This window comes from Ranitomeya imitator, chromosome 3 (genome assembly GCF_032444005.1).
Source record: "Ranitomeya imitator isolate aRanImi1 chromosome 3, aRanImi1.pri, whole genome shotgun sequence".
Lineage (NCBI taxonomy): Eukaryota > Metazoa > Chordata > Amphibia > Anura > Dendrobatidae > Ranitomeya > Ranitomeya imitator.
In genome coordinates this window covers 189,148,437-189,173,311 of record NC_091284.1, presented here as the reverse complement: position 1 = coordinate 189,173,311, position 24,875 = coordinate 189,148,437, and the positions used below count along the sequence as shown (strand labels likewise).

Sequence of the window (24,875 nt, the reverse complement as noted above, 5' to 3'; positions counted from 1 at the left end):
GTCAAGGACGTACGACGGTGGGCGTGGTCTGGAGGCGCGGTGCTTGGCGGGAAGGTTCGCAGACAGCGGTGTGGAAGTTGCACGTGTGGGGGAAAATGAGCAAAGCGAGTCCGTGGGGGAGTCCGATGCGGGCCCCGGCGTGTATGGAGACGCAGCTGGGAGCCGTGCGGTACCGGAGAGGTCAGCAGGGGAGGGCAGCCCGTGTACACTGAGGGTAGAGACCGGCATGTTGGGGCTCCCTGTCCCGGGAGATCACCGGTCCATCATCGCCTGCTACAACCTAATGTTACCCGGGGAGGCAGCTGCTCCGTGTTGGGCAATGTTCACACGTTGCGTTTCTGCTGCAGGTTTCATTGATACAAATGTTCAGCTGCGTTTTACAGTACCAGCACAGGCTATGACATCTCGGCTAGCTCATGCACACACGGTTGTGTTTTTTTTTTTTTCGTGACTGAATTAGAATACTGCACCATGTCACATCTTTCAGTGTTTTTTTTTCACCCATGGAAAGCAAAGAGTGCGTGCAAAAATGCTGTAAAAATCGCAGATATCAGGTTTTGGTGCAATTTATTGGAAAAAAGCAGGTACAGCCGTGTGTGAAACCCTTTTATTTTCCTAAGTTTAAAGGAGTATTCCATCTCCAGGATCCTATCCCAATATGTAATATTAGCAAATGCCTCCAATTGGAAGTGTGGGATAGTTCTTCTGATTCGCGATGTCTTTCCTCATATGCAATACATCACTGTATTCAAACAGGCAACACTCGCTTTTAAATCTGCTCTCACCTCTGCTAAACAGGTCTACTTCACAACCCTCGTATCTTCCCTATCCTACAACCCCAAACAGTTATTCAAACCTTTAACTCCCTCCTCCGCCCCCACTGCCCCCTCCCTCATCTCTGCTGAGGACTTTACCACACTTTAAAAAAAATAAGATCAACAAGGCAAGTCTTCATTGTTCAACCACCACAACCCCTTTGTATACCAGACCAATGCCCAAACCCCATAACCTCCCTCTCCAAGATCACTGAAGGGGGGCTTAACTGTCTCCTCTCCAAATCGCACCTCACTACCTGTGCGCTGGATCCCATCCCACCTCCTCCCCAACCTCACCACCACACTTATCCCATCCCTAAAGGTACCGTCACACTGAGCAACTTTGCAACGAGAACGACAACAATCTGTGACGTTGCAGCGTCCTGATAGCGATCTCGTTGTGTTTGACACGCAGCAGCGATCTGGATCCCGCTGTGCCATCGCTGGTCGGAGCTAGAAGGCCAGAACTTTATTTGGTCGTTAAATCGGCGTGAATCGTCATGTTTGACATCAAAAGCAACAACGCCAGCAACGTTTTTACATGGAGCGAGAACGAGAAGTGAGTCGCCGTTACGTCACTGGATCGCTCCTGCATCGTTCTGGAGTTGCTGTGTTTGACATCTCTACAGCGACCTAAACAGCAACGCTCCAGCGATCTGGTTTAGGTCGGATCGTTGTCTATATCGCTGCAGCGTCGCTTAGTATAACGGTCCCTTAACCCACCTCTTCAACCTATCACTAACTTCTGGCACCTTCCCTTCTGCTTTCATGCCACAATCACGCCTATCCCTAAAAAGCCAACCCTCGATCCAAACGCTATGTCCAGCTATCGCCCAATATCACTGCTCCCATTCGCTTCCAAACTCCTGGAGCAGCACGTCCACTCTGCACTTTCCTCCCACCTCTCATCTAACATTCTCTTTGATAATCTACAATCTGGTTTCCGCCTCCATCACTCAACTGAGACAGCCCTGACCAAAATCACTAACGACCTACTTACCGCCAAAGCTACTGGACAATACTCTGTACTCCTCCTTCTAGACCTGTCCTCTGCTTTTGACACAGTTGACCACTGCCTCCTGCTAGAGATCCTCTCCTCCTTTGGCATCAAAGACCTCGCCCTATCCTGGATCTCCTCATACCTTTCCAACCGCACATTCAGCGTCTCCCACTCCCACACTACCTCCTCATCCCACCCTCTCTCTGTTGGAGTCTCCCAAGGCTCTGTTCTAGGACCCCTACTCTTCTCCATCTATACACTTGGCCTGGGACAACTCATAAAGTCCCATGGATTCCAGTACCACCTCTATGCAGATGACACTCAGATCTACCTCTCTGGCCCAGACGTCACCGCTCCGCTGTCCAGAATCCCAGAGTGTTTATCAACCATATCCTCCTTTTTCTCCTCTCGCTTCCTCTAACTCGGTGTGGACAAATCTGAACTCATCATCTTTCCTCCATCTCATAGATCTTCCTTATCTGACCTAACGCAATTAACAACATCACGCTTTCCCCCGTACCGGAAGTCCACTGCCTTGGAGTAACCCTTGACTCTGCCCTGTCCTTCAAACCGCACATCCAAGCTCTTTCCACCTCCTGTCGCCTCCAGCTCAAAAATATCTCCAGAATCCGTCCTTTCCTCAACAGGTCAATCTACTAAAATGCTTGTGCATACCCTCATCATCTCCCGCCTTGACTACTGCAACATCCTCCTCTGTGGCCTCTCTGCTAACACCCTTGCACCTCTCCAGTCCATCCTTAACTCTGTTGCCAGACTAATTCATCTCTCTCCTCGCTACTCCTCCGCTTCCCTCCTCTGCAAATCTCTTCACTGGCTCCCATTCCCTCAGCGTATCCAGTTCAAATTACTAATACTGACCTACAAAGCCATCCACAACCTGTCTCCTCCATATATCTCTGAACTAATCTCCCGATATCTTCCCTCATGTAATCTCCGGTCCTCCCAAGACCTCCTCCTCTCCTCAACACTTATTCGCTCCTCATCCAATCGCCTCCAAGACTTCTCCAGAATATCCCCCATCCTCTCGAATTCTTTGCCCCAACACGTCCGACTATCAACCACATTAAGATCCTTCAGATGGAACCTGAAAACCCATCTCTTAAGGAAAGACTACAGCCTGCACTGACCCCGCTGCCTCCTCATCACTACCGGAGATACTGCCTCACCAAAACCGGAGCTCCTGCAACCCCCCGACCTTCTGTCTCCTTCCCCATAATCCTGTAGAATTTAAGCCCGCAAGGGCAGGGTCCTCTTCCCTCTGTACCAGTCTGTCATTGTTGGTTTGTTTACTGTAAGTGATATCTGTAACTTGTATGTAACCCATTGTCATGTACAGCACCATGGAATCAATGGTGCTATATAAATAAATAATAATAATGTACAGATATTGCAGGACCTTAGGTATCCATGGTTACCACCACTGATCTAATGACAGCCAGTGGTCGTAACCATGGACACCTCAGGTCCTACATAGCGAATCAGAAGAACTACACTACATTTCTAATTGGAGGTATTTGCTATTATTTTTACACCTACTACATATTGGGATGGGATCCCGGAGAAGCGAATATCCCTTTAAGCCGTAATGTCTTGCTCTCCTCACCTGAGAACGGCAGTTGGGATTAGTGATGTGCAGTCCGGCTCTTTTTGGTGGTCTGGCTCACTTGGCCACACTCACTAAAGAGGCGGATCTTTTATATTGTAAATGGATCCCTATTAAACATGTTTACCATAGGTAACACATATTTAAAGGGAACCTGTCACCCCGTTTTTTCAAGATGAGCTAAAAATACCGTTAAATAGGGGCAGAGCTGGGCTTTACATTAGTGTATTTTGTGAGCCTTTATTCCCCACCTATGCTGCCGAAATACCTTTGTAAAGTCGCCGTTTTGGGCTGTCACGCTGGTCAGGTCATATGGGCGTGGTGACAGCGCTGTTTCTCCCCCAGATCTCCGTTGGTGGCAGAGTGGTGTGCGCATGTCCAACTGGCGAATCCACTGTGCAGCTTGAAGGAAAATAGCGCGATCTGCGCTTTTCAGCCGTTTATCGGTGGGTGCGGCCATCTTTGTGAGGCCACACGTGCGCAGATGGTTTTTCTCGGCTTCCCAGGGCTTCAGGAAAATGGCCGCGGGATGCCGCGCGTGTCCACATGGAGATCTCGGCGGCTATTTTCCTGAAGCCGAGTTCGAATCAGGGCTGCGCTTAGTAACCCGATGTTTACCAGCGTAAACGTTAAAAAACAAACACTACATACTTACCTTCAGCTGTCTGTCCCCGTCGCTCTGCTTTCCTCTGCACTGTCAGCGCCGGTCAGCCGGAAAGCAGAGCGGTGACGCTGACACAGGATGCAGGAGGAGTGCAGAGAAGCAGAGCGCCGGGGACAGACAGCTGAAGGTAAGTATGTAGTAGTTGTTTTTTTAACGTTTACGCTGGTAACCAGGGTAAACCATCGGGTTACTAAGCGCGGCCCTGCGCTTAGTAACCCGATGTTTTCCCTGGTTACCAGTGAAGACATCGCTGGATCGGCATCACACGCCGATCCAGCGATGTCAGCGGGAGATCCAGCGACGAAATAAAGTTCAGGACTATCCTCAGCGACCAATGATCTCCCAGCAGGGGCCTGATCGTTGGTCGCTGTCACACATAACGATTTCCTTAACGATATCGTTGCTACGTCACAAAAAGCAACAATATCGTTAACGATATCGTTATGTGTGAAGGTACCTTTAGTACAGTTTAATTAAGTTAGTGATGTGTGCAAATTAAACATTGGCTGACAAAGGTGTGAAACTGAACAATACCTGATCATCTCAAAGGCTGCCCAAAGTGTAAAAGTAAACAATGCCATTTCTCTCCTGATGCATCACTGCTGTGGCCAGTGATTGTGTGCAGCAGGCACATGCTCATGCAAACAGAAGAACATGCACAACACCACAGCCCAACCTGACTGACAGCTGCAGCTTGTACTGAGCTGTTTGAGAACTTGGCAGCAGAGAGGAGGTCCACTGAGTAGCTTCCTGGCTATATGGGTGGAAATTTAAGTTTAAAGGGAACCTATCATATGAAAAAAATGCTATTAACTTAGATATGTGGTTAATCTGCAGGTTATCGTAAAGTGATGCGGAATATGTTGGCGCTATATAAATACAAATTATTATTATTATCAGCGTTCTGTACCTGCCTGGCACCTGCACTTTGAGCCCCGCTGCCTGGAGGAAATGAACCCAACATCTGCAGGTTAATAGCGTTTTTCATATAAAGGGTTCCCTTTAAACCTTTCACCGTAATTACAGCAGCCTTATCAGGTCTAAGAGCGCATTGTAATAGTAAGCATCTTGTATTGTGGAATCTGATGACAATTCCCCTTTAGAGTGAGAATCCCGCAATGTTTTTTGTGAATTCTTCCACCTCCTACTATTGCTGTCACTTTGCAGATGGCGCCCTGCTTCTCTCTGCCTCTAGTCTGAATTCTCGGACATGGGGAGGCTCCATTTGGGTTTTCAAGGATCCTACAGCAGCCCCCAATGAGAGCCTGTGTGCGGCTGGGGTACAGACGGAGACTGGTGTAGCAGATGTGGCCTGGGTACTGGAGCGAGGGATCCTGGTGGCCTCAGATTCTGGTAATGTCTGTTTTCCTGTACTGTACACACTTAGTATTCTAAGGGTCGGCGTTAGTCCTACCCATAGCATTATGGGTGGCGGGCACCCCAGGTTTCTAATGACGTGTCTGTGTTTCCAGGGGCCGTGGAGCTGTGGGAGTTGATGGACAATGAATCTCTCCTTGTAAATAAATTCACCAGATATGAACATGATGACATTGTCACGTCAGTCAGTACATTCTCCGGAGGGACGCTGGCTGTCAGCGGGAGCAAGGATTTCAGGTCGGATGTTACACTTGGTAGAACACAATATTGGTGTTTTATGGCAAGTGTCCTAATACCGATCTCATTCCAGTGTGCAGATCTGGGATCTCTCGCAGAAAACTCCACTGAAGTCTTATAAAGGTAAGTCCAGACCAATGCGGATCGTTTTATTACTGCTTTATGGCTTTACTAATACGCTAAGGGCATAGAGGAACATGGAGTGAGGTCCGGCCTGAGGATACCGCTCAGAAGCTAATACTACTGGTGCTAGCAAATCCCACATTAATTTACAGATAATTAGAGGATGGATTAGTGGGTGATGGAGAAGGACCTGACTACTGTGCAGCCATGGTCTGCGAGTTAGTACTGGGACCGGATCCAATGCAAGTAGATCTGATGTGCTCAGATCAGGCGTTATCGGAGCATGCTCGGGTGCTAACTGAGTGTCTTCAGCGTGGTCAAAATATGCTCCAGTTCCCGCAGCTGCATGTGTTACAGCTGTGGCACCAGAGTTCTAGTTCTCTTCCTCTCTGAAGAGATAATTTGCATATTTCCCAGAGGAGCATTGCGGCTTTAAGCCTCCTCATCTCGGCATGCTTAGCATGTCAATCTCCACAAGGAGAAACGATACTTCTTGGATAGCTGTCGAGCATGTTATTGGAGCACGCCGAAGACACTGTTAGCACACGAGCGTGCTCTGTTAACACCGTAACCCAGCACATTCGCTCATCACTATTGGCTGCACTTGAGGTTTTGATGCAGGTTTTCTGCTTCGCATCCACATTTCGGCATCAGAATCCGTACATGTTGCTCATGGATTTTGTGGAGTATTTCTTCCCATACATTGCAAGAGTGAAGACCTCATTGAATTTTGCCCAAAGCAATGACATGCTGAGAATTTTAAATGCGTATATCACGATTTGTGTGGAAAATGTCCCACCACGTGTAGATGAGAATTGTGAAATCTCATTAACTCAGTAGGTGCTGTATTACTCTGCAGATATTCCACATGCTAATCCGCCCTTATGGTGGCGGCACACGTTGGATGCTGTATTACTCTGCAGATATTCCACATGCTAATCCGCCCTTATGGTGGCTGCACACGTTGGGTGTTGTATTACTCTGCAGATGTTCCACATGCTAATCCGCCCTTATGGTGGCTGCACAGGTTGGGTGTTGTATTACTCTGCAGATGTTCCACATGCTAATCCGCCCTTATGGTGGCTGCACGCGTTGGGTGCTGTATTACTCTGCAGATATTCCACCTGCTAATCCGCCCTTATGGTGGCTGCACACGTTGGGTGCTGTATTACTCTGCAGATATTCCACATGCTAATCCGCCCTTATGGTGGCTGCACACGTTGGGTGCTGTATTACTCTGCAGATATTCCACATGCTAATCCGCCCTTATGGTGGCTGCACACGTTGGGTGTTGTATTACTCTGCAGATATTCCACATGCTAATCCGTCCTTATGGTGGCTGCACACGTTGGGTGCTGTATTACTCTGCAGATATTCCACATGCTAATCCGCCCTTATGGTGGCTGCACACGTTGGGTGCTGTATTACTCTGCAGATATTCCACATGCTAATCCGCCCTTATGGTGGCTGCACACGTTGGGTGTTGTATTACTCTGCAGATGTTCCACATGCTAATCCGCCCTTATGGTGGCTGCACACGTTGGGTGTTGTATTACTCTGCAGATATTCCACATGCTAATCCGCCCTTATGGTGGCTGCACACGTTGGGTGCTGTATTACTCTGCAGATATTCCACATGCTAATCCGCCCTTATGGTGGCTGCACACGTTGGGTGTTGTATTACTCTGCAGATATTCCACATGCTAATCCGTCCTTATGGTGGCTGCACAGGTTGGGTGTTGTATTACTCTGCAGATGTTCCACATGCTAATCCGCCCTTATGGTGGCTGCACACGTTGGGTGCTGTATTACTCTGCAGATATTCCACATGCTAATCCGTCCTTATGGTGGCTGCACACGTTGGGTGTTGTATTACTCTGCAGATATTCCACATGCTAATCCGCCCTTATGGTGGCTGCACACGTTGGGTGCTGTATTACTCTGCAGATGTTCCACATGCTAATCCGCCCTTATGGTGGCGGCACACGTTGGGTGTTGTATTACTCTGCAGATATTCCACCTGCTAATCCGCCCTTATGGTGGCTGCACACGTTGGGTGCTGTATTACTCTGCAGATGTTCCACATGCTAATCCGCCCTTATGGTGGCGGCACACGTTGGGTGTTGTATTACTCTGCAGATGTTCCACATGCTAATCCGCCCTTATGGTGGCTGCACACGTTGGGTGCTGTATTACTCTGCAGATATTCCACATGCTAATCCGCCCTTATGGTGGCTGCACACGTTGGGTGTTGTATTACTCTGCAGATGTTCCACATGCTAATCCGCCCTTATGGTGGCGGCACACGTTGGGTGTTGTATTACTCTGCAGATGTTCCACATGCTAATCCGCCCTTATGGTGGCGGCACGCGTTGGGTGTTGTATTACTCTGCAGATATTCCACCTGCTAATCCGCCCTTATGGTGGCTGCACACGTTGGGTGCTGTATTACTCTGCAGATATTCCACATGCTAATCCGCCCTTATGGTGGCTGCACACGTTGGGTGTTGTATTACTCTGCAGATGTTCCACATGCTAATCCGCCCTTATGGTGGCGGCACACGTTGGGTGTTGTATTACTCTGCAGATGTTCCACATGCTAATCCGCCCTTATGGTGGCGGCACGCGTTGGGTGCTGTATTACTCTGCAGATATTCCACATGCTAATCCGCCCTTATGGTGGCTGCACACGTTGGGTGTTGTATTACTCTGCAGATATTCCACCTGCTAATCCGCCCTTATGGTGGCGGCACACGTTGGGTGTTGTATTACTCTGCAGATGTTCCACATGCTAATCCGCCCTTATGGTGGCGGCACGCGTTGGGTGCTGTATTACTCTGCAGATATTCCACATGCTAATCCGCCCTTATGGTGGCTGCACACGTTGGGTGTTGTATTACTCTGCAGATATTCCACCTGCTAATCCGCCCTTATGGTGGCTGCACACGTTGAGTGTTGTATTACTCTGCAGATATTCCACATGCTAATCCGCCCTTATGGTGGCGGCACACGTTGGGTGTTGTATTACTCTGCAGATATTCCACATGCTAATCCGCCCTTATGGTGGCTGCACACGTTGGGTGTTGTATTACTCTGCAGATATTCCACATGCTAATCCGCCCTTATGGTGGCTGCACACGTTGAGTGTTGTATTACTCTGCAGATATTCCACATGCTAATCCGCCCTTATGGTGGCGGCACACGTTGGGTGCTGTATTACTCTGCAGATGTTCCACATGCTAATCCGCCCTTATGGTGGCTTCACATGTTGGGTGTTGTATTACTCTGCAGATGTTCCACATGCTAATCCGCCCTTATGGTGGCTTCACACGTTGGGTGCTGTATTACTCTGCAGATATTCCACATGCTAATCCGTCCTTATGGTGGCTGCACACGTTGGGTGTTGTATTACTCTGCAGATGTTCCACATGCTAATCCGCCCTTATGGTGGCTTCACATGTTGGGTGCTGTATTACTCTGCAGATGTTCCACATGCTAATCCGCCCTTATGGTGGCTGCACACGTTGGGTGCTGTATTACTCTGCAGATATTCCACATGCTAATCCGCCCTTTTGGTGGCTTCACATGTTGGGTGCTGTATTACTCTGCAGATGTTCCACATGCTAATCCGCCCTTTTGGTGGCTGCACACGTTGGGTGCTGTATTACTCTGCAGATATTCCACATGCTAATCCGCCCTTATGGTGGCTGCACACGTTGGGTGTTGTATTACTCTGCAGATATTCCACCTGCTAATCCGCCCTTATGGTGGCTGCGCACGTTGGGTGTTGTATTAGTCTGCAGATATTCCACCTGCTAATCCGCCCTTATGGTGGCTGCACACGTTGGGTGCTGTATTACTCTGCAGATATTCCACATGCTAATCCGCCCTTATGGTGGCTTCACACGTTGGGTGCTGTATTATTCTGCAGATGTTCCACATGCTAATCCGCCCTTATGGTGGCTGCACACGTTGGGTGCTGTATTACTCTGCAGATATTCCACATGCTAATCCGCCCTTATGGTGGCTGCACACGTTGGGTGTTGTATTACTCTGCAGATATTCCACCTGCTAATCCGCCCTTATGGTGGCTGCACACGTTGGGTGTTGTATTACTCTGCAGATATTCCACCTGCTAATCCGCCCTTATGGTGGCTGCACACGTTGGGTGTTGTATTACTCTGCAGATATTCCACATGCTAATCCGCCCTTATGGTGGCTTCACACGTTGGGTGTTGTATTACTCTGCAGATGTTCCACATGCTAATCCGCCCTTATGGTGGCTGCACACGTTGGGTGTTGTATTACTCTGCAGATATTCCACATGCTAATCCGCCCTTATGGTGGCTGCACACGTTGGGTGTTGTATTACTCTGCAGATATTCCACATGCTAATCCGCCCTTATGGTGGCTGCACACGTTGGGTGTTGTATTACTCTGCAGATATTCCACATGCTAATCCGTCCTTATGGTGGCTGCACACGTTGGGTGTTGTATTACTCTGCAGATATTCCACATGCTAATCCGCCCTTATGGTGGCTGCACACGTTGGGTGTTGTATTACTCTGCAGATATTCCACATGCTAATCCGCCCTTATGGTGGCTGCACACGTTGGGTGCTGTATTACTCTGCAGATATTCCACCTGCTAATCCGCCCTTATGGTGGCTGCACACGTTGGGTGCTGTATTACTCTGCAGATGTTCCACATGCTAATCCGCCTTTATGGTGGCCTCACATGTTGGGTGCTGTATTACTCTGCAGATATTCCACCTGCTAATCCGCCCTTATGGTGGCTGCACACGTTGGGTGCTGTATTACTCTGCAGATGTTCCACATGCTAATCCGCCTTTATGGTGGCCTCACATGTTGGGTGCTGTATTACTCTGCAGATGTTCCACATGCTAATCCGCCCTTATGGTGGCTGCACACGTTGGGTGCTGTATTACTCTGCAGATATTCCACATGCTAATCCGCCCTTATGGTGGCTGCACACGTTGGGTGCTGTATTACTCTGCAGATGTTCCACATGCTAATCCGCCCTTATGGTGGCTGCACACGTTGGGTGCTGTATTACTCTGCAGATGTTCCACATGCTAATCCGCCCTTATGGTGGCTGCACACGTTGGGTGCTGTATTACTCTGCAGATGTTCCACATGCTAATCCGCCCTTATGGTGGCTGCACACGTTGGGTGCTGTATTACTCTGCAGATATTCCACCTGCTAATCCGCCCTTATGGTGGCTGCACACGTTGGGTGCTGTATTACTCTGCAGATGTTCCACATGCTAATCCGCCCTTATGGTGGCCTCACATGTTGGGTGCTGTATTACTCTGCAGATATTCCACATGCTAATCCGCCCTTATGGTAGCTGCACACGTTGGGTGTTGTATTACTCTGCAGATATTCCACATGCTAATCCGCCCTTATGGTGGCTGCACACGTTGGGTGCTGTATTACTCTGCAGATGTTCCACATGCTAATCCGCCCTTATGGTGGCCTCACATGTTCGGTGCTGTATTACTCTGCAGATATTCCACATGCTAATCCGCCCTTATGGTGGCTGCACACGTTGGGTGCTGTATTACTCTGCAGATATTCCACATGCTAATCCGCCCTTATGGTAGCTGCACACGTTGGGTGCTGTATTACTCTGCAGATATTCCACATGCTAATCCGCCCTTATGGTGGCTGCACGCGTTGCGAATTTGGGTGTTGACGATCTGCAGCTTAAGGCTATGTTCACACCTTGTGTGTTTTATTGCAGATTTTTGTCTTCACATTTTCTGCTGCCTTTTACATTACCAGCAAGATCTGAGATTTCAGAAATGATTGTTACCAATGGGGTTACCTGTATTGATACTTGCTATATGGTGGAGGCCTCCTATCACATAGAGACTTACTGAGAGGTTTTTTTTATTTTGAATTAAGGCAAATTAAAGGCATTTTCTAGGGGCTGTGCTGGTTGGATACAACATTGCTTCTAGAAAAGGGTCTATGCTTACATAAGGCACCACCTCCAGCCTGACCGCACACAGAGGTCACTTAACTCCGCACTGCCTGTGTGCTGCCTCTTTGCACAGGACTTTGCCTACATATAATTTCTTAGACCCAATACACGCTGTGAGTTGAGAAGTATATGATGTATTGATTGTATTGCATTTTTTATCACTATTAACCATGGCATTCTTACTATTGCATTTTCGTTAACTTTTATGTGTTTTTTTCTTTTTTTTCCCATTTTTTATTTCTTAGCACATTCCGGCCAAGTGAATTGTGTTTCCACGTGCCCTGGCAAAGAAGCAATCTTTCTTTCTTGTGGTGAGGTACGGCTTCATGCTTATGGCATCTGTTCTTTATACTGTAATTACAGTAATGTCATTTTCCAGTGCTTGTGTAGCTTTTCTTTAGGATCTAAGACATTATATACTACTAGATGGTGGCCCGATTCTAACGCATCGGGTATTCTATAACATGTATGTCCACGTAGTATATTGCACAGCCCGCGTAGTATATTGCACAGCCCGCGTAGTATATTGCACAGCCCGCGTAGTATATTGCACAGCCCGCGTAGTATATTGCACAGCCCGCGTAGTATATTGCACAGCCCGCGTAGTATATTGCACAGCCCACGTAGTATATTGCACAGCCCACGTAGTATATTGCCCGCCCACGTAGTATATTGCCTGCCCACGTAGTATATTGCCCGCCCACGTAGTATATTGCCCAGCCACGTAGTATATTGCCCAGCCACGTAGTATATTGTGTATAAACCAAAAGAAACAAGGATCCCTAAAAAATAACTTTTAATAATACATCTAAAAAGACCATTTTTATCAAAAATTCAGGCAAAATAGTATTAAATGTACCTATAAGACCCTACGTCGAACTACAATGAGTCCTGCTTGGCAGTGGAAGTTGGCACCCTACTTTACTGCGGTAGGCGCCCCCACTCCTCGACGGCTCACCCTTACACGCCCTAAGAGGTACCTACAATAAGAAAAGAGGCTGGTGAACCCTGTTTTAACCTAAAAATGCCAACTGCCATCAGGGGTAGGCAGCCACACAAAGAATAAAGGAGCTCCTTTATTCTTTGTGTGGCTGCCTACCCCTGATGAACCCCCGTCATTCCCTATGGGGGGGAAACGCGTCGGGAATTGCTTGGGGACAATATGACAGAAGCTGGTTTTGGTTATTTGCATGGGACCGTTTGAAATTCTGGTAGTTGTTTGATCTACACCACGGGAGACCCCAGCGAATAGATAAGTACATTGGTGGTTATATATTCTGTTGCTTATCTACCTGCACTAATGGGATGATCGAGTCCTTTTGTCTTCATTATATTTATATATTGGGGAGTTTCTCTGCCTATTGCTACTGAGCATTGGTTGTGATCTTCTTTTGCTACCTAGTATTTCCTGTTGTCCATATTTTGTCATGGTTATGAAATTGTTGATTAGTATATCATATCTAACCCTGAGGACATATACTAATAGTCCTCTTTGTGTTTTACATCTAACACTGACATATTAATACAGTGAGACAAGTGTGAACATTATTGAATAAGATATAGGAGTGTGTACAACGATATCTTATTATTTTTTCATTGATTGTTTATCTAAGGCACTGATGTGCTTTTTTATCCTATTTGGACAAAATATATATTTTTTTGCACTCCATGTACCCGTTGGTGGGTTAAATCATCTGATTGTACTTCACCGTTAGGTGGGCATTGCCTTTTTAGACATTGTGCTTTGTAGTGTACATAGAATAAGTACACTTAAGGTACCTTCACACTAAACGATATCGCTAGCGATCTGTGACGTTGCAGCTTCCTGGCTAGCGGTATTGTTCAGTTTGACACGCAGCAGCGATCAGAATCCTGCTGTGATGTCGTTGGTCGGGGCTAGAAGGCCAGAACTTTATTTGGTCGCTGGATCACCCGCTGACATCGCTGAATCGGCAGCCCTGCGCTTAGTAACCCGATGTTTACCCTGGTTACCGGCATCGTTGGTCGCTGGAGAGCGGTCTGTGTGACAGCTCTCCAGCGACCAAACAGCGACGCTGCAGCGATCCGGATCGTTGTCTGGATCGCTGCAGCGTCGTTTAGTGTGAAGGTACCTTTACTCATCTGATTGTACGTTACTGCTAGGGGGGCATTGTTTTGTAGACATTGTGCTTTGTACCGCCCCCTCTGGTATACTGACTAATTACATTTCTGATAATACATTTTTTTTGTGTATATTTTTTTTTTGGGGGGGGGGGGGTTATTTTTTTCATTTTGTTTTGTTTTTTTTATCTCACGGGTATTGGAGATGTATGTGGGACAATATCTTTTGTCTATTGCTTATTTTAGGGATTGTTAGGGACCCTAGGGTCAGCCGTCGTTGAGTGGGGGCGCCTACCGCAGTAAATTAGGGTGTCTACCTCCACTGTCAGGCAGTTGGCATTTTTAGGTTAAAACAGGGTTCACCAGCCTCTTCTCTTATTGTAGGTACCTCTTAGGGCGTGTAAGGGTGAGCCGTCGAGGAGTGGGGGCGCCTACCGCAGTAAAGTAGGGTGCCAACCTCCACTGCCAAGCAGGACTCATTGTAGTTCGACGTAGGGTCTTATAGGTACATTTAATACTATTTTACCTGAATTTTTGATAAAAATGGTCTTTTTAGATGTATTATTAAAAGTTATTTTTTAGGGATCCTTGTTTCTTTTGGTTTATACTCTTTTCTGGGATTCCAAAGTATCGCAGTTAGGTTTTTTCACGTAGTATATTGCCCAGCCACGTAGTATATTGCCCAGCCACATAGTATATTGCCCAGCCACATAGTATATTGCCCAGCCACGTAGTATATTGCCCAGCCACGTATGTAACAGGTTAAAAAAGACTTAAAATAAAAAATAAACATATACTCGCCTTCCAAGGGCCCCTTGTATTCCTGGCGCTTGTGTGCGGTGCACGCGGCAGCTTCCGGTCCCAGGGTTGGTATGAGCGCAGGACCTGTGGTGACATCACGGTAACATGACTGTGACGTCATGGAAGGTCCTTCTCGCATAACATCCTTGGCACCGGAGCCTGCCGCTTGCACTGCCGAGGACAGCGCGCACGTCGGAGGGTGAGAATAACGTTTGTTTTTTTTAATTATTATTATTTGTAACATTAGATCTTTTTACTATTGATGCTGCATATGCATCATCAATAGTAAAAAGTTGATCACACAGGGTTAATGAAGTGCGTGACACCGCGGCATAACACGGTCCATTAACTCTGCCATTAACCCTGTGTGAGGGCTGACTGGAGGGGGAGTATGGAGCGGCACTGACTGCGGGGAGGAAGGAGCGGCCATTTTTCCGCCGAACTGTGCCCGTCGCTAATTGGTCATGGCTGTTCTGCCACGACCAATCAGCGACTTGGATTTCCATGACAGACAGAGGCCGCGACCAATGAATATCCGTGACAGACAGAAGGACAGACGGAAATGACCCTTAGACAATTATGTAGTAGATGTCATTCTTTTTATTCTGCATTAGATAAGCAATGCTTTGACAAAAATTATCAACTGCTCTCTGCTAATTAGCAGAAGCATTGTCCCTTTGTCAAAAACATCTACTCCTTGACCAGTGATTTTTTTTTTTTTTCTTGAGTGGAATCATAGAATGTGAGAGTTGGAAGTGACTTCCAAGGTCATCATATCCACACCCTGGATCCTTTTCTTTTCTTTTTCTGGATCTTATGCTGCATCCTTTTTTTTTTTCCAGTTTTGTTTTTTTTTTTAATAAAACAGTTTCTTTATTGCTTCATTGGGGGACACAGAGAACCGTGGGTGTATGCTGCTGCTAGGAGGCTGACACTATGCAGAAAAGGAAAAAGGGTAGCTCCTCCCTGGCATTATGCACCACGTACCTCAGTTTGTGCTTAGTGTCTGTAGGAGGCAGACCTGGATCTCCCCAGATCCACAGCTAACCTTTTCTTTCTACAGGTTTGTTTTTATTAACTTTTTTCCTTTTTCTTTCAGATACAGCTTCTGGGAATCAGGTTGTTCTTTCACTCTGCCTTCCCCTTAGAAGCGGCTGAGCGACCAGTGTGGTGTGTCCCACACTGTCTCTCTCAGGACCGCCGGCAGGACTTATCCCCTTCCACCCTCACGGGTGATCTAGGGTTGATTTTGGTGGCCAGTCCTCGCCATGTCCCTCCTCAACCCTCTCCTCAGATAGGGCTGAGAGGAAGACTGTGGTTACCAGTGGGTGATCTCCCCCCTCCTTATGGAGTCGATGCCGTCTTCTACGCCGTTTGGATCTCGGCGTGGGATTATCCAACGAGCTTTCCACCCTCGGGCCCCTGGACGATCCTAGCTGTCTGCAGAACCAAAGTACAGAAGAACATCACCTTTTATTTTCAAATCTCCCGCCAAGGTCCCGCACTCAGCGCGCCGTACAGGTGCCGCCATGCCTTATAGCAAAGCCGCGGCGCGATATTGGCCATATATCTCTGGCGGGCAGCATCGTGGGTGCGGTCGCGTATGTTTTCATCAGTGCCATTCTAAGCACTTTTTACTTTCACTTTAGTGCGCCCTGACTAGCCACACCCCCTGTCCCAGCGCGCGTCTTTCCAGCGTTCTCCGGGCCTCTCGCTCCTTTCCCAACCACGAGGAGTTTGTCTACTTTGTCTAAACACTGGGAGCATCCTGTCAAGCATTTTTCGGGCAGAAAATACCTGGATGTTCTATATCCTTTCAGTGCCGATCTTCTTTCCAGGTGGGCAGAGTCCCCCAACGTGGATCCGCCGGTTTCCCCTCTTTCTTCTAAGACCGTTTTATCCTTACCAGACGGTGCATCTCTCAAGGACACGACTGACAGACAGATTGAGGCACTAGCCAAATCTGCTTTTGAAGCAACAGGCGCTTCCCTCTGCCCCAGTTTTGCCTCCACCTGGGTGGCAAAGGCCATCTCGGCCTGGGCCAAGATCCTGCGCCGGGGCATTTTGGCTTCGGCTTCTCCAAACGAACTAGCTGAACTCGCAGATCAAATTAATCACGCTGGCAAATACCTTCTGACTGCCTCCCTGGACGCAGTGGCTTGTGCGGCCAGAGCAAGCAGCAACATCGTGGCTATTCGCCGCATCCTTTGGCTGAAGGCGTGGAACTCAGATACTACTTCCAAAAAGTCCCTCACCAACTTAGCCTTCCAGGGTTCCAGGCTGTTCCGAGTTCTTTTGGATCAGATAATTTCTCCTTCGCCTCATTGGGGGACACAGGACTGTGGGTGTATGCTTCTGCCGCCAGGAGGCTGACACTAAGTAAACTTAAAAAAAAAAAAATTAGCTCCTCCTCCATCGTATACACCCTGACACTGGCTACCAGAGACTCCAGTTCATGCTTAGTGTCTCAAGGAGGCACATCTCTGGGTCCTGGATTGATGGACCCGATTTTTCAACATCTTTGGATTGAAGGGGCGACGGACCTTTTTGAGGGTCCGATCTCCCCAAACCATCAACGGGCAAGTACGTGCGATTTTCTCCACGTATCCTTCCCCGCGACGTGGGATTCTTCACCGGACTTAGCCCTGACCACCCTGAGGTACCTAGACTCCAGGCTGTACAGGTGCCCATAAGATGTCCGTGTGTTCCCCCCTGAATTCTACACCCCTGCGGTGTTAGCTGGGGTGGTGAACGGTCCCTCTCCTTATCCTGGGGATAATGGAGATAGGGTTCCTGCACCGTCATTGGTTCTACCCCTCGATAGTGCGGTATGATGGGGGGGCTCCTGGCATTACCTGCGGGGTCCGGCGGCTGTGTCCTCCGGGAGTGCGGTGCCCTTTTTTTTCAGCGTCTTGGTGTGGCGGGCGGCGTGGTCCGGCGCTGCTGCGTTGGGACTGCTGCGCTGCGGCGTGATCCGGCGCTGGGGCGTTGGATCTGTGGCGCTGCGGCGTTGTCCGGCGCTGTGGCGTTATGTCGGGCGACGCTGTGGCGCAGCTACGCTGCAGCGTGGTCCGGCGGCGTTAGGATCAGCGCCGCTGTCCCCCCAGAGGCATCGGCTCTGCCTGGCCGCTTCGGGCGTGGAGCAGCTTCCTGGAGCCGGGACTTCCGGCCATCGGACCGCGCTGTGGGGCTCCGCCCCTTCCGGCGCGTCACTTCCGGTTCCGGCTCTCCTCGCTCTAAGGGGGGAAAAATTGAGGCCCCGGCTTCGGGCCTGCTCCAGGCCGCAGCATCGTTTGGCGGTCCCTCCCCCCTAAGGCCTGCTACTATGCATATAAGACAGTGCTTTTGGGCTCAGCATCATGCTTTGAGGATCCATCTCGGTACTCGTGGGGACACAGGACTGGGGTAAGTGCTTCTCCCTCCATCTGGCTGAAGCATTCCTTTTTTCCCAGTCTCTGGCCCTGGGTATAGCATTACGGATCATTATGTCTAGAAGGGTTAAGACTCACACGGTTCTTTTTACCAGTTGTGTATCTTGTAGTGCCCTTTTTCCGCACGCCCAAAGTAATCGCCTCTGTGAGGCCTGTGACCCTGAACATGTCCAGGAGCCCCCCCCCCCCTGCCAGTCCTCCAGTAGTCTCTCCAGCTCCGGTCCCTCAGCCAGATGCTGTGGTAGCTCCTCCGGAATGGGTCACGTCCTTGTCACAATCCATGGCGTCCCTTACTGAAGCGATCAAATCACTGCAGACCCCGGCGGTCGGGACCGGTAATCCGCCTGTCTCAGAGAGGGCCTCGGGGTCTCAGGAGTCTGCGGCCTGCAGGGGGCGCGCTCTCACTCGACAGACGCATGGAAAGCGGATTCGCAAAGCGTCTCCCAGGCACTCAGGTGCTTCCGCATCCTGGAGTTCCGTATCTCGCTCTCCTTCCCCTGCAGAAAGCAGTGAAGTTGAGACTGACTACGAGTCAGAAGGGTCTCTTAATTTTGATAAACCTGGGTTTCAGGAGTCAGTAGACAGCCTAATTTAAGCTGTCAATCAGTCTTTGGGGATAGAAGACGAGCTCGTCTCTTCCTCTGATCATAAGGTCTCATTTAAGCGGTCTAAACGGGCCCATAGGGTTTTTTCCTCTCATCCTGAGTTCGAGGACCTCATTCGACGCAATAGGGAGCACCCGGACAAACGCTTTTCAGGGCAAAGAGCTCTGAAGGCTAGGTATCCTTTTGCTTCGGAACTTTGTAGTGATTGGGCAGAAAATCCTTCTGTAGATCCTCCAGTGTCCCGTTTAGCCTCTAACACGTTACTATCTCTCCCTAATGGCTCATCGATTAAGGATCCTACGGATCGTCTTATAGAGAGCTTGGCTCGTTCCGTCTTTGAGGCCTCAAGCTCAGCACTTTTTCCTTCTTTTGCGGCAACCTGGGTTGCCAGGGCTATGATATCTTGGTCTGACTCGTTATCTAAGGCTCTCCAGGAAGGTAATGTGTCAGCAGAATTGGCTGAAATGTCTTCTCAGGTAGCTATGGCCGGTAGCTATCTGATTAACGCATCTCTGGATGCGGCAGATTGTGCTTCCTCGGCTGCTTCTATGCTATTGCCATCAGAAGGGCCCTTTGGTTAAGGTCCTGGCGGGCTGATTCTACCTCTAAGAAATCTCTTACATCCCTGCCGTATCAGAGTGGTCGTTTGTTCGGAGAAAAGCTGGATCAGCTCATTTCTGACTCCACAGGAGGGAAAAGTAAATTCCTTCCTCAGCAGAGGGCCAGACAGCCTTTTTGGCGCCATTTTCAGGCTCGCTTTAGAATCTTACGCTATGTCAGATGGGCCCCAGCATCAGGTTCTCCTGCGCAGGGTCGGCCCAATCAGGACCGAGACGGTCGGACCCCTTATTCGGCCAGTCAGGGGGGAAGAATGCGTCCCCACTCTTCTAGATCTAGAGGATCTAGGACGCAAAGATTTTCGGCCAAGTGACTGGAGGCCTCTTCCGGGCATCTCCAAAAGGGTAGGCGGACGTCTACTTTTATTTCGCCAGGTCTGGCTTCAGGTAATCCACGACCAGTGGGTGGCAGAGCTCATATCTTCAGGTTACAAAATAGAGCTGGTCTGCCTTCCTCCTCCCTGGTTCTTCCCATCCCGTCTTCCCAAGTGCAAATCTCTTCGTCAAAGCTTGTTCAATTCCATAGAGTCTCTCCGTATCAGCGGTGTCATTTCTCCTGTTCCAAAGGAAGAAAGATTCCAGGGCTTTTATTCCAATCTTTTTGTAGTGCCCAAAAAGGATGGAGCAGTGAGGCCTATTCTAGATCTCAAACTCTTAAACAAGTTTGTCCGCGTTCGACACTTTCGGATGGAGTCTCTGCGGTCGGTCATCGCCTCTCTGGAAAAGGGAGAATTTTTGGCCTCAGTAGACATTCAGGATGCTTATCTTCATATTCCCATCTTTCCGCTCCATCAAAGATTTCTCCGGTTTGCCGTAAACAATCTACACTTCCAGTTCACGGCATTACCTTTCGGACTGGCTTCCGCTCCCAGGGTGTTCACAAAAGTCATGTCGACTGTGGTGTCCATTCTGCACTCCCGAGGTATAGTTGTCTTGCCATACCTAGACGATCTGCTGATCAAGGGACCGACATTTCAGTCTTGCAAGGAAAATGTCGACATCACTCTGGACACCCTTTCCCGTCTAGGTTGGTTGGTAAATTTAAGGAAGTCATCTCTACGGCCGTCTCGAAAAATCTCTTTCTTAGGCATGACCTTCGACACCTCTCAAGCCTTAACTATCCTTCCCCAGGACAAGGTCCTAGCCCTTCGGCGGGAAGTGAGGAACCTTCTACAACCATACCCTCATACGATTCGTTCCGGGATGAGGGTGTTAGGAAAGATGGTTGCAACCATAGAGGCGGTTCCGTTTGCACAGTTTCATCTTCGACCCCTCCAACGTGCAATCCTATCAGCATGGAACAAAAATCCTCTCTCTCTCTCTCAACCGCAATTTTCGGTTGTCTTTTCAGACCAGACAGGCTCTCGCTTGGTGGCTAAACAGCTCATCTCTTCTCAGGGGGAAGCCCTTTCCCCCAACCAATTGGCTAGTGGTCACAACAGATGCCAGTCTCCTGGGTTGGGGAGCAGTGTTCTTCCATCACACAGCTCAGGGACGTTGGTCTCCTCGGGAATCAGAACTCCCCATCAATATCTTAGAGATTCGAGCGGTCCGGCTAGCCTTGTTACGTTTTCACCATCTTCTGGCGGGTCGCCCTGTCCGGATTCAGTCGGACAACGCTACAGCGGTAGCCTACATAAATCACCAGGGGGGCACCCGCAGCAAGGCAGCCATGCAGGAGGTAAAACTGAGTCTACTCTGGGCAGAGAGAAATCACTCTGTGATCTCAGCGGTCCACATTCCGGGCGAAGAAAACTGGGCGGCAGATTTCCTAAGCCGTCAGGGTCTAGCCTCCGGGGAATGGTCTCTCCACCCCGAGGTATTTTTGCAGATATGCCATCTTTGGGGAACTCCAGACGTGGATCTAATGGCGTCCAAGGTGAATGCCAAGGTGCCCAGTTTTGTCTCTCGGTACCGAGATCCCCAGGCTATCGCCGTGGATGCGCTGGTACTGTCTTGGAACCAATTTCATCTCTCTTATCTGTTCCCTCCTCTGGCACTGCTCCCGAGAGTAATCAAGAAGATCAAATCAGAGAGAGTGCCGGCCATCCTGATCGCTCCGGATTGGCCACGACGGACCTGGTATGCAGACCTGGTACAACTTCTAGCCGGGGTTCCTTGGCGGCTCCCCGATCGGCCAGATCTTCTATCTCAAGGGCCGATCTACCACCAGAACTCAGAGGTCCTACGTTTGACGGCCTGGCTGTTGAATCTTGGGTTTTAACTCAGGCTGGTTTTTCTCAAGAAGTGGCTGATACCTTGATCAGTGCACGTAAGTCCGTTTCGGCCAGGATTTATTATCACACTTGGAAGGTGTTTCTTTCCTGGTGTAGAGAACGCGGGCTGCCCCCTTTGCGTTTCTCCGTTCCTAACATTCTAGCCTTCCTTCAAGCAGGTCTGGATTCTGGGCTGGCTCCGAGTACCCTTAAAAGGCAGGTTTCGGCTTTATCAGTACTTTTTCAACGCAGGATTGCTCCTAATCGTCAAGTCAGGACTTTTTTCCAAGGAGTCGCTCATAAGGTCCCTCCTTATAAGACTCCTTTGGAAGCTTGGGACCTTAATCTGGTCTTAAGGGCTTTACAGGACGCTCCTTTTGAGCCTCTTCAAGAGGTTTCTTTGATGTTTCTCTCTTGGAAAGTTGTATTTTTAGTGGCCATAACGTCCATAAGACGGGTATCGGAGCTGGCAGCTCTTTCTTGTCGTCCTCCTTTTTTGCGATTTCATCAGGACAAGGTGGTGCTCAGACCAGCTCCATCCTTTTTGCCGAAGGTTGTTTCATCATTTCACATTAATGAAGATATTGTTCTGCCCTCTTTTTTTCCGGCACCTACGCACCGTGTAGAAAAGGCTCTCCATACGTTGGATCTGGTGAGGGCTCTGAGGAGGTACGTTTCCCGTACGGCCCCCTTTCGCCAGACGGATGCTCTGTTTGTCCTTCCGCAGGGTCGCAGGAAGGGATGCGCGGCTTCAAAATCTACCCTGGCCAGATGGATAAGGGCGACCATTCAGGAGGCTTATCGCTCCATGGGCATGACGGTTCCGGCCGGAATCAAGGCTCATTCGACTAGAGCAGTGGGGGCTTCCTGGGCCGTTCGGCACCAGGCCTCAGCAGAACAGGTTTGCAAGGCTGCGACCTGGTCTAGTCTGCATACATTTGTCAAACATTATAATGTCCATTCCCAGACCTCTGCAGATGCAAGTCTGTGTAGAAGAATTCTTCAAGCGGCAGTGGCGCATTTATAGACAAACATTATCTGGATGTCTTTTTCTGGTGAGTGATTTTTCCCACCCAGGGACTGCTTTAGGACATCCCACAGTCCTGTGTCCCCCAATTAGGCGAAGGAGAAATAGGGATTTTTGGTTACTCACCGTAAAATCCTTTTCTCCAAGACGCTCATTGGGGGACACAGCTCCCTCCCTGGTAGCCTTATGGCTGCTTTGGTTATATCTGATTACATTAGTCAGTAGGATCTTTTCTAGACATAAAGTTTCTGTATTTATGCTGTTATATTATTTTTTGTGTTTTCTTTTGTTCTCCTACTGCTTTTTGCACCAAACTGGAGTCTCTGGTAGCCAGTGTCAGGGTGTATACGATGGAGGAGGAGCTAATTTTTTTTTTTTTTAAGTTTTTTTTTTTAAGTTTACTTAGTGTCAGCCTCCTGGCGGCAGAAGCATACACCCACAGTCCTGTGTCCCCCAATGAGCGTCTTGGAGAAAAGGATTTTACGGTGAGTAACCAAAAATCCCTATTTTGGGCGCCACTGGAGGCAAGAGCACCTCTCTCCCTCAATCTAGACCCAAACGTTTCGTCGCAATAAGAGCGACCCTCGGCGTCTGGCGAACGAAGGAAACCTTCTTACAAGCCAGCACCCAGCTGGAGGCCTAGGAACCATCCTCCAAGGTCCTCTGGGTCCCGTTCCAACAGATACAGTTCTAAGTGACGGGTCGCCCCCACCTTGAAATCTTTCCAGGGTGGGGAGGCAGGCTTCTTGCTTTCAAGGACGCCTGTTTGTCGGTGGTCAGCGATGCCTGGGTCATAGAGATCGTCACCTCCGGTTACAAGATCGAGTTTTCTTCCCTCCTAGAAAATCGCTTCTTTCTCGTCCTCCAAGGCAGCCTTCCCAATTACCCGGCTTTCTTCATGCGGTATTTTCCCTGGTCGCCGCGGGTGTAGTCATTCCCGTCCCTCCAAACGAGTGATTTTCGGGGTTCTACTCGAATCTCTTCGTAGTCCCCAAAAAAGATGGTTCCCGCCGTCCAGTTCTGGACTTGAAATTGCTGAATCGTCACGTTCGCCTCCGCCACTTCCGGATGGAATCCCTTCGATCAGTGATAGCCGCCATGGAGCCGGGGGAATTTCTCTGCTCGGTACACATTTAAGATGCTTATCTACATGTCCCCATATGTCTTAAGACACCAGAGGTTCCTTCGCTTTGCGATTCATGACGCTCACTACCAATTCACAGCCCTTCCCTTCGGCCTGGCATCTGCCCCGAAGGTTTTCACCAAGGTCATGGCGGCTGTAATGGCCATTCTTCGTTCCATGGGGATTCTCATTATCCCTTACCCGGATGACCTGATGATCAAGGGATCTTCAAATCGAGACTGTGCTCGGAGTCTTCAAATCTCCCTGGACACGCTGACCCGTCTCTGTTGGATCATCATCCGGGACAAGTCCTCCCTGACCCCCTCACAGTGTCTGATATTCCTCGGCATGGAAGGAATTCGACACGAATTTGGCTCAGGTTTTTCTCCCGAAGGAGAAAAACCTCCGCAAGGCAGTCCAGTCTCTAAAACTTCCATCCCCCTGTCCCCTATGATTCTGTATAGGAGTTCGGGGAAAGATGGTTGCCTCCATGGAGGCTGTTCCTTTCGCCCAGTTCCACACTTGCCCCCTCCACCTGTTCCTTCTGTCCTCCTGGAACAAGTCCACAACTTGCCTCGACCGTCCTGTTCGTCTGCCTCTCCAGGTGCGGCAGTCCCTAACCTGGTGGACTCTGTCCTACGCCCTCCTGACGGACAGGTCTTTTCTCCCTCTTCAATGGCAAGTCATCACCACCGATGTGAGTCTCCTCAGCTGGGGAGCAGTCTTCCGACACCTCACAGTGCAGGGTCACTGATTATCCCCCCCCAGTAGGCCCTTCTTCCTATCAGTCTTCTGGAAATCAGCGATCTTCCTGGCCCTGGTACACTGGCAGTCTCTTCTCACAGGCGGCCCCGTCTGCATTCAGTCAGACAACGCCATCGCCGTGGCGTACTTGAATCACCAGGGCGGCAACCGCAGCAGTCAGGTAATGGCGGAAGCGGCAAAGATTCTCCGTTGGGCGAACGTCGCGTTCCCGCCATATCAGCCGTTCACATTCCCGGTGTCGAAAATTGGGCAGCTGATTTTCTGAGCCGCCAAGGCCTAGCAGCGGGCGAGTGGTCTCTCCATCCCTCGGCCTTCGATCAGATCTGTCGGCGTTGGGGCA

General features: G+C 49.4%; 1 protein-coding gene across 1 annotated transcript in view; it reads left to right on the top strand.

Annotated features, from left to right (window-relative positions):
- The first annotated feature begins 2 nt into the window (after positions 1-2).
- WDR77 (WD repeat domain 77) overlaps positions 3-24,875 on the top strand; it is a 41,578-nt gene continuing 16,705 nt past the window's right edge. Inside the window, exons 1-5 of the mRNA XM_069761720.1 lie at positions 3-180; positions 5,271-5,456; positions 5,576-5,717; positions 5,791-5,840; positions 12,096-12,166. Of these exons, the coding sequence (XP_069617821.1) occupies positions 96-180; positions 5,271-5,456; positions 5,576-5,717; positions 5,791-5,840; positions 12,096-12,166 (534 nt within the window). The 5' untranslated portion in view covers positions 3-95. The remainder of the gene's footprint in view (positions 181-5,270; positions 5,457-5,575; positions 5,718-5,790; positions 5,841-12,095; positions 12,167-24,875) is intronic.